The following is a 14528-nucleotide window of genomic DNA, read 5'->3' on the forward strand; positions in this document are numbered from 1 at the left end:
CTCGGCTTCTTGAATATTTCTAGATTTAAAAAATCGGCTTCTGGAACATTGGAAGGACAGAAGACAACTTGGGAAAAAAGAAACCATTAATTACTCCCATTGATTAACTAAATAAATATAAATATCTAAATATAAATAAATAATACTCCGTAAATACATAAATCAAAAACAGCATATTATATCGTATCTTTCCTAAATTTATATATTTATATACCAAAAATAATCTAAAGTAAATTATTCCATTCCCGTTAACTAAACCCTTCTTTCGTGACTTGTATAAATACATCTACCTCCTCCTTTGATTCTTCCTAACATCCGCCGCACAATCTTTAATTCAATTCCATTCTTTTTTTAATTTCAACTAAAATTCCAATTTCAATGGATTATCAGATGACGATCGATCAAAGTGTTCAATTAATCGGTACAAAACGCCCGAAAACAAAGATCGTATGTACTTTAGGACCGGCGTCAAGGTCAATTGTCATGGCTGAAAAATTGTTGAGAGCAGGTATGAATGTTGCTCGATTCAATTTCTCTCATGGATCTTTTGAGTATCATCAGGAAACCCTAGATAATCTCCGTACTGCCATGGATAACACCGGTATACTCTGTGCCGTCATGCTTGATACTAAGGTATATCAATTTATTCTTTTCTACTTTCATTAATTTGTTCATCTACCATGATTTTTATTTAATTTTTATATATTTATATACCAGTATTTGACTTGGTCAAACTTTTTTTTTCAGTAAATAGTTTGTTTGCTTTATTGGACCATCTGTCAATTACTTATTGATGAATATGCAATAAATAAATGTTGTATTTGTTTGTTTGTGACGTGCTAAATTATTACTCGTATTATTTTATTTTTGTTTTTGTTTTTATAATAAGAATAAATCAGGCCAAATAATTTATGTATGGTAATTTGATTCTTGCTTAACAAAAAAGCAAGTACTATTAGTTAAATATTAGTGATCTATCTAGTTACAGCATGATGAATATTGCTTTAAGTTTCTTAGATATGTTTTTTTATGTCAATATGTGGAATTTTTAATATCTGTGGCCTAACTTATTTTATTAAACTTTTTCTAACAAATATTTTAGTTATTTAATCAATGAAAAAACTATAACTTAAATCAAAAGTTGTTTTCTAACAGAGTATTCAGTGTCGGATCTAGGTTTCGTAGTTACTTGTGTCACTAGTTAAAAGTTCAAAAAAAAATTAAAAAAAAATTACACTATCAAGTGTGTCACACACACAAAAAAAAAAAAATACACTATCCAGGTACCGAATATAGAGTACATCTGCCCTTGGTATTAATGGTAATGGTGATTCATATTAAATAGTAAATATTATTTAATAAATTTTTACGTGTTAGAATTTCAGACTACTACGACTACATGCTAATATATTGATTCATCCATTATATACATTGTGTAATTGAATGAAGATATAATAATGTTGTTTATTATTATTAATTAAAATTCAGGGTCCAGAGATTAGAACAGGGTATCTGAAAGACGGTAAGCCGGTTCAGCTGAAACAAGGTCAAGAGATAACGATTTCAACCGATTACAACATCAAAGGTGATGACCAGATGATATGCATGAGCTACAAAAAGTTAGCACACGACGTTAAACCGCAGAGTGTGATCCTGTGTGCAGATGGCACGATTTCGTTCACTGTTTTGTCTTGTGATACTGAAAAAGGCTTGGTTCGTTGTCGTTGTGAGAACACTGCTGTTCTTGGTGAACGTAAGAACGTTAATCTTCCTGGAGTGATTGTTGATCTCCCGACGTTGACTGAAAAGGACAAAGAGGATATTATGCAATGGGGTGTTCCTAATAAGATTGATATGATTGCTCTTTCTTTTGTAAGGAAAGGTTCTGATTTGGTTGAGGTTCGCAAGTTGCTCGGTGAACATGCTAAAAACATCCTTCTTATGTCTAAGGTATGTCTTTTTCACATGTACCCTTTTTGTATAAGTCACTTTACCTTAAATGACCTATAATTGGTTCGGACGGGTCGAACTTGGTTTCAATTAAATATATATGATCAAGGTTGCAAGACTGACTACTCGGTCGGTCGGTCGGGACTTTGGAGGGAGTAATTGAAAATTTGGGATTAATCGAGTTTGGACTTATTATACATTTAAATAATAAATTTCTACATTTATTGGTAATTATAGAATAAACTATAAATTTTAACATAATTGTCTAAAAACATAGACATAATCGTTCATGTGTTCAAAAACTCTAAAGTACTTGTTTAAATTCCTGTTCAAATGTTGATCAAGTTTGACTTTGACCGAAATTCGATCATGACCCATCAACCGAATATCAAAATGGATTTCAAAAGATTCCTTCTTAAAAGGAGTAATCGGGGTTTTTACGACAGTGAATATGATATATGGTACTTTTTATGGGTCTAAATGGCTATGTTCAAAACTTGTATCCATAAGAACAAATTAAGTTTTTGCTATTTCTGATTCTGTTGATATTATAAGTTTTCATAGATGCTTAATTTCTTTATTGGTTGTAATGTGTAATCTCGATAGGTTGAAAATCAAGAAGGGGTTGCTAACTTTGACGAGATCCTCGCCAACTCTGATGCTTTCATGGTTGCGCGTGGTGACCTTGGCATGGAAATTCCAATCGAAAAAATATTTCTCGCTCAAAAAGTGATGATTTACAAGTCCAACCTACAAGGAAAGCCAGTTGTAACCGCTACTCAAATGTTGGAGTCAATGATCAAGTCACCAAGGCCAACTCGTGCTGAAGCCACCGACGTCGCTAACGCCGTTCTCGACGGGACCGACTGTGTCATGCTTAGCGGTGAAACTGCAGCTGGTGCCTACCCGGAACTCGCGGTTCAAACCATGGCTAAGATTTGCATTGAAGCTGAAAATACTATAAATTATAAGGATGTTTTCAAGAGGATAATGGCTAATACACCTGTCCCCATGAGCCCACTTGAAAGTTTGGCGTCATCTGCGGTTCGAACCGCTATCTCATCAAAAGCTAGCCTGATCCTGGTTCTTACACGTGGCGGGAGCACTGCAAAACTGGTGGCTAAGTATAGGCCCGGGATTCCTATTCTGTCTGTGGTGGTTCCTGAAATAAAGACGGATTCGTTTGATTGGTCGTGCAGTGATGAAGCGCCAGCTAGACATAGCTTAATCTTTAGGGGTTTGGTTCCTGTTCTGATTGCGGGGTCCGCTAGAGCTTCGCATGATGAGTATACTGAGGAAGCGATTGAGTTTGCTTTGCAACATGCTAAAGAAAAGGGACTGTGCAAGACTGGTGATGCTGTTGTTGCGCTACATCGTGTTGGAACTGCTTCTATAATCAAGATCGTTACCGTTAAGTAACTCGTTGCACTCATTTTGATCTATTTAGAGTGTCCGCTTTTGCGATTTTTTGATGGCACCCTTTTTATCATTATATTAGTATCGTTATACTACATAATATGGTCGGTATCTGTATCGACAAACTGAAATTTGATTTACATTTTTTACTATTTGAGAAACTGTACGTAATGCCTATTAAGCCATTTTGTTGCGAGTTTGAACAATTATAATCTTGTTAGCGTTTTTATTCGATATTGACCATCTGTTAAACTAGCCCTATATTTCAATTTAAATACATGTTTCATACATTGATGCATTTCTGATAGTGTACTTGCATATGTATTTGCATTTACCAATTAAGGTCATCCTGCAGTTTACTCTTTAAACTTATAAGGTGTAACATTTGATGGTTAACTTGAAGTGAACAAATTAGACTTTGATAATTTACAAAAATAAATACATTCAACCATCATATTAACTAATAATCAGCAATGAGAGATTGAGAGATGGGATGATTGAAGAGACTCGGAAGATAAAGAGAGACAAAAGATTCATGGCACCCGATAAAAGTCAAAGTCAAAGCATCTTCTTTTAGCGACTATCTTCGGCTTCATGGATACGTGGCCCGCTGTCCCTTGATGAAGGTGATGATGAATTGGAATTGGAATTAGAAAACAAGCTACTAAACGGCCAAAGTAAACGACCTTGATTATTCCCTCCTGATTCGCCCCTTTCAAGTATCCCATTTGAATTACCCAAACTACCCCTTGACCCATCTTGTTCCGGGTCAACCTTTGACTCATCAGCTGGCAACTGATACCGACAAACTGGACAAGAACTATGAAGCTCTAACCATGGCACGATACAATCACCATGAAACCTGTGCTTACATGGCATCTCACGTGCTTCGTTTCCAACTTCAAATTCTTCCAAACACACACAACATTGAATCGAATTCTCCTCATCAATTCTCACTTTCGGCATTGCCTCGATTGCGTTCTTTTGAGCAGGTGGGGTCCCGTATCGGTTTGGGTCGTTTTCGGCTAAATGTTGTAGAAGTTGCTCTAATCCTGGTCCAACAAAGTAATCACCAAATGAGGTCAACGACGGGTGACGGTGGATTTGGGACGAACCAAACGGGTGGTGGTTGCTGGCGTTGCCAGCACCACCACCACTACTGCCATGAACAAACATCGTCTGATTAAAAGTATTAATCACAACAATACGTGGTTCACGTTCGGTATTTTGCCCTCTACGGTCCTCTTGGTTGTTATTTTCCATTTCAGATGCAATTCCGGCTGTGATACCTTGTAAAAGACGGAGGATGGTAGCAGAGCTCTGCCTCGTTCTAATCGAGTCAACTTCTGAGTCAACTCGGTCGTTCTCATCATCGTCATGATGATGATGATGTTGATCATTGTCTTGTTCGAGTTGTCTGAATCTGCGGTTGGGACGAGGGGTGTTCATCATGCCAAGCAATATAGGAGCCAAGAGAGAGATGCTATGGTCGGACTCGGACACACCACCTTCGGTTTGGTCCATTTCCTCCAAGAAACCGCCTTGACACACGGAACATTTAATGGATTCGACCTCAGTTGTCATTGGATCAACAGCTCTAGAGCATTCATGGCACCAATATCTTCTTCTTGAATCTCTCTCTTCCTCCATCTCCTCTCTTTATCTACCTTTCACTTGAAATTTCTGCAAATACCCATTACATATGTAAATTGTTAACCAATTCTTTGTTTGTTTGTTAATAAGATAATAAAAATAATAATAAATAATGATAATGATAATGATGATAACAAATACTCATAAAGATAAGAAGAGGGTTAAAGAATGATTACCAGAAGAAGAAATTACAAGGAAGAGAGTGGAGGGAGATGGATTTGGTGGGATTGTTTCCCCAAACCTTTAACACAAACTTTTGTACCAAAAAATGTGGCCTGCAACACACACAACTTAAATAACATTCTACATTTTCTGTCCTAAATTTAGGGATTCAAAAAATATATTTAACTTGGTATAAAAAAATAAAAAATGACTGGTCCCATTTTACGATATGTGTAGATATCTATCGTTTCTATTTAAAAATAAAAAAAATGACTGGTCCCATTTTACGATATGTGTAGACATCTATCGTTTCTATTTATTCATGTAAATCGTACGTACGATAAAATCAGGTGATTAATTGTTGGGTTCTTACAATCCTAGTCATACACCTAACACCTTGTCTGTTAATTGTATATCCATGAATAAAGCGAGTGCACATGTATCCGTTAATAGATTGAACAAACTTCTTCATAGTTCATACTATGATACAAGTCTAATTTTTCATTACTTAAATTATTACAAAAAATTACGATACTACAATTCCGAATCCAACCAAAACTGTACCTCTAAACAAATTAGAACAACGTTTAACAAAACGATGGGGACTGAAAATATATTTATTATTTCGTATACATTCTAAATTCTAAATCTCCAACGTTTAAAAAAGAAATATAAACAAATGCAAGATTCAAACTGTAGAGAGATACGTTGAGAATGCAGGTAGGATTTTGCCACAACTCATGAACATTGACATCATTTCTATTAGTCCTGCCTTGGCAAAATATTTAAAACTCATTAACCTATTAACCTACATTAAAAAACCAACCATATTTGCATAATCGGAAAAAGAAAAAAAAATAAATAAATAAATAGCACAAGCCTGGCAACTATACAGAGCTTGTAAACTTGAATAAACATGTAAACCTCCATTTCAAAGTCGGAATAAGGAATTTATGCTAAATGCAATCCGTGTACTGCGCCCTAATCCCCACAAGCCTTTAATACTCCCACATACTTCAAATACTCCCGAGCCTAGCATCTGAATGTATTTCCTGCATACAAGAGCATTTCAGACAAACAAGGTAAATGTTATTTTATTTTATTTTTATTTTTTTTTTATTTTAATTTTTTTTTTATTTATCATGAGACAGGCAAGATCAGGTTAATAATGAACAACTATAAAAGAGAAGTCAGATCTTACATGTATAGGCTGAAAAGATTCGCTCACAGACGGCTTCAATTGTGGCACATCAGATATAGACCTACCCAAGCTACTAAAACGGTTCTGACCCTGCAAACAGATTATTTTTTCACAAAATAAATTAATAGCAGACATAATAAGGGAGAGGATGAGGTCAAAAATCAGTTTGGTAAGAGGTAGAAATGAGTGTCTATTTTTTTATGAAACCGCTTGGTTGGGTTAGGTTGGATCGGCCTGAACAACTTTACCATTTCTTTTTTGCAAGGTGAATAAATACGACTTCAATATTTCCTTTTTGACCGACTAAATCCGACTTTGCCCTACAAATCCGATTTTGACGCGTTGACCGATTAATTACACGGATTTTGGAAATCGGATGTTCTAAAAAAGGAGTAATCGAGGGATTTTTACAACAATGCATATATGTTTACAAAAACTTACAGAGTACATTTTATCAAACAGTATGTTATTAACTGAAGTAATTTAAAAAGTTCTACTCCATATATCTTATATATAAAAGTACACTTTGGGCAACTTTTGACCTGTTTGACACTTTGACCCGCTTGCTTTTGCAGCCATGCAAGTATGGCCAGTTAGAGATAAAACAACATAGCGCAAAGTGACCCTTTCATAAGTAAACTAGTTGAAATCGCCTCCTCTAGTAATGATACATACCTCACGTAAAAATCCTTCATCTTGAATATCTGAAAAAAGGGATGAGTAATACGCTGGATCATAGATAGAACCTCCTAACACATCTTCAGAACCAGAAATAGGTCTAGTGAACAAAGGGGTGGCTGGATTTATAAAACTGTTCCTCAAATCAGGATCGCCATCTTGGGGACATGTATTGTCTACTAATGAAGACCCTAATCTATACATCTGTATCCATAATAATGAGGATGATGACCTCACTGCGCACCCACCAATTTGCATTATTAGTGTGAGTTTCACCGAAAAAATGGCAAATTTTCCATAATATTCAGAAGACATGTACCTGTATTTACAGCAAGAAACGTTGGAATCAGAATTTCATCATGAACAAAGCCGTTGATGGTTAAAAATTTTGAGCGTCTCACTTTCTAAACACATTAAAACCAATTACTAACCCTACAAATAATCAGATAAAAGCTGATACTCGCAATAATCAGAAAGTCACCAACACTTATTATACTTAATTCTAGATCCAACATTTTGCATAGCTGGAACTTTATCATTGACCTGTACATTAATCTCTGTATAGCATATTAAATTTAAGCTAAACTTTTGCATAGCTAAGTAAAAAGAGAATATTTAGCACTGATCTGTACAAAATTTATTTAAGGGAGTGAGGCGGCTGGGCAACATTGATTTCCGTTTTATTTTTCTGAATGTTCTGGTTCAAAATCATCCGATAATGAGAAGCAGGGAAAGACATATTGCAGTAATCAAGTCTTAAGGGCAGCTATTTGATTACTATCAAAAATTTGCAAAATACACTTAAGACCTTGGGCAGCAAAACGGTCTTAAACAGATTCCAGAGTTAATGGAATGACAATCTTGGTAGTGTTATAGCTTCCGAAGTAACGACGTGAATAAAGGAAAACAATATAGAACAACAAATTCAAACAGTTTATACAGATTCTACATGTACATAAAGTATCTCTTGTAATAACATTTTCCTGAAGTCCAACTATACTTGGATCAAATTTGAGAAAGCAATCAAATTCCCCCATTTTTATACACTAAAACTTATCATACCTTTCTATAAAAACTTCATGGTCATCAAGCAGATAATGATCTCTAATTAATACCTAGTAATACATACAAACAGTTGAGGGAACGGTGGATATATGTTACCAATCATAATCATATCTACTGCATTATATAAGCAGACAAGTAAGCTCTCTAGATTGATATACTGTAAGTGTTAATATTCAGCATCTGGTAAGCCTAGCACAGTTATTAAATAATAAATAAATGAGCAGCCGCTGGTTTCTCCTCTTGTCTAACAAGTTTACAAAAACGGTCAGTTGAAACAAGATACATACTCGATAATGATGTAAAAGTAACTATACTAGATATTCACTTTCAAGAGCACTGAAGACCGTTTTTAAACAGTGATCGTGGTTCCAACTTAAACAGAAGCAAAGGGGGAATACAAACAAATGTTATCCTTACAATAACACGATTTCGTTAAGTTAATTCACTTGTACTTTCACTGAACCATATATCATCAATAACAAAGAACTAGAGTCAAGTCTGCAAACTAACCAGATTTCATGGCAGAAAAGGATGAACCACAAAATGTCTAACAAAATTGCACAAAACAAGAGAACCGCATACGTTCTGCCTAGCCTCTGACTGCTACTTTCAATAGCTACTAACGCGAATAACCCTATCCCAAGATGAATAAGACAAACTCCAGTGTACAATGCTCCCAATGATCCAATCAATGCACAACCAATCTTCACAAACATCAATATAACTTGTATCATAACCACAATCTAAAAGTAATTTTAATCAACTGATTCCAAAAGTCATGATTATCAAAAAAATAAGCCCTAAATTCATATAGTTAATTATATTTCGAAAAAGCGCATAAATAGATGAAACCTACAGTCAAATCACAATGTTAAGATTAACATAAATTTAACGTTCACTCTATACATATACATATATACATAATATAATTATTATACGCGTAGAGGAAGAGAGTAAATAAAACGTACTTGAATGTAAATGAATATAACGGCGAGAGATTGAATCCGAGCGTAATCACGGAGCCATGTTTGAAACTGAGTTTTGAATTCAGAACAACGCATCATAAAAGGGAAACCAAAAATTCAAATAAACGATAGAGAGAGAAACATCGATTTTAGGAGAAGGAACTACATTGAAGAAAACATAGTAATAGTAAAATAGTAATTTGTATCTGATGGAAATAGAATTAGAAATAGGAATAGGAATTGGAATTGGAATTGGAATTGGAATTGAAAATTGGAATAGAAATTATGAATTAGTGATGATTGTATTTCCAGTCTAAGGAGAAACAGGCAGGAACGCACTGCATCATTTTCGATAATCCTGCTGCTATTCCGCTAAATCACAGTTACCACCCTCCTTATTTTAACAAACTCACTATAACTTGCCTTAACTTATTTATGTCTACTTGCATTTACATATTTCTATGCATTATATTATCCATGTTATCTGTCATATTTTTGTGCATTACTGCTATATGTGTTTTCTTTTATGGCTACTTTGTATGGTTGCTGTGACAACCCGAAAATTTCCGACCAAATTTAAACTTTAATCTTTATATATTTCCGACACGATAAGCAAAGTTTGTAAGTTGAATCTCAAAAATTTTAAACTGTGTTCATACACTCATTTAACATCGACCAAATTCCAATGATTCACGAACCATTATATGAACGAACATGATTATATATGTGTATGTGTATATATTATAACTTGAAAACATTAACAAAGTATTAGACGTATAATACTTTATATAAACGTATTTGTTTCAAAATATATTCTAATAGTTATCAATGGAATTAAAAGATGATATCAAATGATTGAATTATTAGATACATTGAAATATAATTACGAGTCTCTGTTAAGGGGTCCACTATGATTTGAGAAATCTATTCTTTTTAACGGTATTCGGAATAATTGATAAAGTGATTTATTAGAGGGAACAAAAGTGTCAATTAACGGGAACTAGACAAGGGTTAGTGGAGATTCCCGTTTAATTTTCAATTTATGCTTTACAATAATTGTCTCGTGACTTTTGATAAGATAAACTATTAAACTTGTATATTAATTAACGTGGAAGTAAATTTGTAGAATATAGATAACTTAGAAGATGGATATCGACAAGTTAAGTAAATTAACGTTTTATATTAAAATAATTTTATATGTTTATCTAACCTTTAGACGTTATATCACGTTGCACCAACAAACGTTAAAAACTTGAAATATATTAAAAGTATATTTAATCTTGCTTTTCTAAAATATTTTTACGATATAACAATTTCTTCTATTTTAACCTTTTAATAAAATGATTATTTTATATATTTAGTTTTAGAAAAACAAAGTTATCATATTTGATTTAAATGTATAAAAATGTTTCAGTTTAAAAAGAACTTTATTAATTAGGACGTTTTATAAGATAATTTGTATATGACTTTTGAAGAATTTAAATAAAGTTTATATTATAAATTACAAGTAGTTAAAGTGTTTCAAAAATGTAAACGTGATTGATATAATATTTTTCTACTATCTAAACGATTCCAAAATAAACTTTAAAAATATAATTAGTTTTGAAAAATTAAATATTGTATTATTACATATTTCAATATGAACAAATATATATTTTAAATAAGGATATATATATATATATATATATATATATATATATATATATATATATATATATATATATATTATACAAGTGACAAAATATAATATTTTAACAGATGATTTAAAATGATGCATTATGATAAACTACGAGACTCTGATTTATAGAAGCAAATGACCACAATGCTCAATTTTATAGGTTACATTTATCATAAGGTAAATTTTCGATGAGTAAAGTTAAATTATTAATAAGTGTACATGTCGCGTAACGTAAAAGGCTAATTTTCTAAACGTACGAAAGTGCAATCGAAAAACCGAAAGTGGTGTATGAGTCGTGTGACAACGTACGAAACATTTGAACTAAAATTACATTTTTACCATGTACGTAAATATAATATAATATATAATTAATTATAATTAAATAAATATATATTAAATAAAATACGAGTGTCGTCAAGGATTTAATGGATACCAGCTGCACATTATGGTCATGCGACCGCATGAAAGGTACCCACAAACCCCATGAGATCGCATGGGGTGTGGGTGGACGAAAGTTGTATAAATCTCATCATTCGGATCGACACAAACACACATACATAATCACTTCCTCTATTATATATATTTATATTATATATTATTAAGATTATTAAGATTAATAATATTATTAATTTTATTAGTATTAGTATTAGTTCTATTATTATGTATACATAAAATACTACGACGGAGTGCTGCTCGAGTAATCTTAAACGAGTTTTTAAAATGAGTTTTTCAAGTAGGATAGGGCTAAGGAAATTATGGGTTATAGCTATGGAGGTGATGGGTATGGTTCATGGGTATACTCGTGAGGTCAATTTAGTGTTTATCATCTCCGTTGCGTCTACGTACTTTTCCAGCAATATTGAATCTCAATATTGATACGTGAGTACTCATAATTTAACTTTTACATACTAATAGTGTATCCCTGACTAGTGCTCGGGTATATAGGATTATGCATGTTTGTACTTTTGATATTGCCTTTAGTTAGGTTATGTTGAATCCTGAATTAGTTATATATGCAGTTGAGATAAGGTATAAGATATGCATGTCGTTGGAAAGCTAGCGAAAAATTAAGAACTTTTCATTTAGAACTCGAATGGTTTCGATGAACAGATTAGAAATTATAGTCAACTGAATTTTAGTATTGTTGTTAAAATGATTATTATTACTATCGTCGTTATTATCGTCGTTACTATTTTTATCTATTAATTATTATTATTATTATGATTATTAATATTATCATTTTTAATATAAGTATAATTATTAAAATAATTTTTTATTGTTATTATTATTATTATTATTATTATCATTATTAATATTATCATTATTATTATTATTTTTATTATTATTATCATTAATAATATTATCATAATAGTTATTAGTATTATCATTAATGTTATTATAATAATTATTATTATTAGTATTATTATCATTAAAAATTGATATTAGTATCATCTAACTATTATGACTAATATTATTATCATTATTATGAATGCGATATAAAAGACGACTAAAAGATATTAAACAAATCAATTATGAAATAATGAGTATGAGTATCATGATGAAATAAAAATATTGAATTAGATAAAATTATCGTTCTTATTATTTTTATCATTGTATTATTATTAAAAGTATTATTAATATTAAAACTATCATTTTTTTACAAAAATTAACATTTTAATAGAAATGTCATTGTTATTATAAAGAATCATTATTATTATCATTTTAAATAGAATTATTATTTTAAAGCTAATATTAAAAAGTATCGTAAGTATTAAAGTTATCATAATTAGAATTATCATTTTATCATAATATCATTTTTAGTAATTATAAATATTGATATTTTTATTAATAGAATAATAATAATTATTATTATAAAATAATACAACTTTTACTTACTATTATTATAGATATTATTTTATCAAATAAATATGTGATACAAACATATTTTACTACGTGTAATAAAATTATTTATATAATACCTATCATATTATCTTTATGATATTAAATGAACTCTATAAATTTTATTACTTAATATATATAAAAGTATATTTTATTATATAAATTTTAATATAAAATTTTATTTATTAATAAAGGAATTATATAATTTACTCTAATAAATCTTTTAAAAATATTTAAAAATATAAAACGACGATATTTAAACTATATAATAACCATGTATAGATTTTGGAAATTATTTTGAGTCAAATTGACTTTTGTTGAACTTTACATATTAGTCTCGAGCATTATGATTGTGATACACTATGACTTGACCTAATTTGTTAGACAAATATTGACCAACACATAAATATATATAACTAATTTAGGTTCGTGAATCTGAGGCCAACCTTGCACCTGTTCAATGACGTTATATGTATTTTTACTACGAAATACAGTATGGTGAGTTTCATTTGCCTTTTTACCCTTTATATTTTTGGGCTGAGAATACATGCGAAATTTTTATAAATGTTTTACGAAATAGACACAAGTAATCGAAACTACATTATATGGTTGAATGATCGAAGCCGAATATGCCCCTTTTTGCTTGGTAGCCTAAGAATTAGGGAACATCACTAATTTTGAGAATTAGTGCACGTCTAATTGACGCGAATCCTAAAGATAGATCTATTGGGCCTAACGAACCCCATCCAAAGTACCAGATGCTTTAGTACTTCGAATTCGTTTTTATCATGTCCGAAGGATTTCCCGGAATGATAGGGGATATTCTTATATGCATCTTGTTAATGTCGGTTACCAGGTGTTCAATCCATATGAATGATTTTTTTCTCTATGCATGGGACGTATATTTATGAGAACTGGAAATGAAATTCTTGTTGTCTATTAAAATGATGGAAATGAATGATTATGATAAACTAATGAACTCACCAACCTTTTGGTTGACACTTTAAAGCATGTTTATTCTCAAGTATTAAAGAAATCTTTCGCTGTGCATTTGCTCATTTTAGAGATCTTACTTGGAGTCATTCATGACATATTTCAAAAGACGTTGCATTCAAGTCGTTGAGTTCAGTAAAGATTATGATTAAGTAAATGACAGATTAGATTATTTATAGGTAGATTTTTATGAAATGGTATGCATGCTTTGTCTTTTAAAACGAATGCAATGTTTGTAAAATGTATCATATAGAGGTCAAATACCTCGCGATGTAAACATATGTTATTGTATTCGTTCTTATGGATTAGGATGGGTCTTTACAGTTGCATCTTTATAGGTGCACATAACTCTTGCAGGTACGTATGCCCGCACTATTTCATTTTGAGGAGCATTCATGGCCGGAGGTCCTTTAGGAAGCAATCTCTTGGCTCTCGAGTAGAGGGAGGGACGATCTTATCTAGTTACGGGTTCTATACCTGCGGGTGGAGTAGTGACTTCCTTCTACTCTAGAGTTCGATGAATGATTGTCTACACTCCACCTCCCCCATACCCTACATTCGTGGGATTGGGCATTGTTGTTGTTGTTATTGTTGTTTTTCGAAATAGCATAATTTTTTTAACGGTGTTTAGGAGTCACTGATGGAGTCCGAGTGTGATGTCAGAACCATCCACATAATCATTTTATGGGACGAACATTACAGTCCTACAGTTCGTCAGGGTGAAACACTCACGGCGAATCTATATGGCATCGCGTGTTCTAAAACCCCTCGGGTGAGGCTCAAACGCAAGACGTCCGCAACCTCTGAAGCCCATGAAATGGGCGGGTAACCTCAAAGGAGATAAACATAGTGAGTAGTTATCTTTTGT

General features: G+C 32.0%; 3 protein-coding genes across 3 annotated transcripts; 1 reads left to right on the forward strand and 2 right to left on the reverse strand.

The window, feature by feature from the left end:
- Positions 1–203: 203 nt before the first annotated feature.
- Positions 204–3618, forward strand: LOC139897744 (pyruvate kinase, cytosolic isozyme-like). Its single transcript, XM_071880438.1, has 3 exons — positions 204–633; positions 1489–1950; positions 2557–3618. The coding sequence occupies exons 1-3, from the start codon at positions 379–381 to the stop codon at positions 3367–3369; spliced, it is 1530 nt and encodes a 509-aa protein (XP_071736539.1). The 5' UTR covers positions 204–378; the 3' UTR covers positions 3370–3618.
- Positions 3619–3939: 321 nt separating this feature from the next.
- On the reverse strand, positions 3940–5016 carry LOC139901376 (E3 ubiquitin-protein ligase SIRP1-like). The gene has a single exon (XM_071884097.1). The coding sequence runs from the start codon at positions 5014–5016 to the stop codon at positions 3940–3942; it is 1077 nt and encodes a 358-aa protein (XP_071740198.1).
- An 873-nt stretch (positions 5017–5889) lies between these two features.
- LOC139897745 (uncharacterized) lies at positions 5890–9461 on the reverse strand. Its single transcript, XM_071880439.1, has 5 exons — positions 9094–9461; positions 8636–8829; positions 7058–7379; positions 6383–6472; positions 5890–6233 (listed from the first exon to the last, which is right to left on the reverse strand). Exons 1-5 carry the CDS (start codon positions 9187–9189, stop codon positions 6198–6200), a joined length of 738 nt encoding a protein of 245 aa, XP_071736540.1. The 5' UTR covers positions 9190–9461; the 3' UTR covers positions 5890–6197.
- Positions 9462–14528: the final 5067 nt, after the last annotated feature.

The sequence above is a fragment of the Rutidosis leptorrhynchoides genome, chromosome 3 (genome assembly GCF_046630445.1).
Source record: "Rutidosis leptorrhynchoides isolate AG116_Rl617_1_P2 chromosome 3, CSIRO_AGI_Rlap_v1, whole genome shotgun sequence".
Classification (NCBI taxonomy): Eukaryota; Viridiplantae; Streptophyta; class Magnoliopsida; order Asterales; family Asteraceae; genus Rutidosis; species Rutidosis leptorrhynchoides.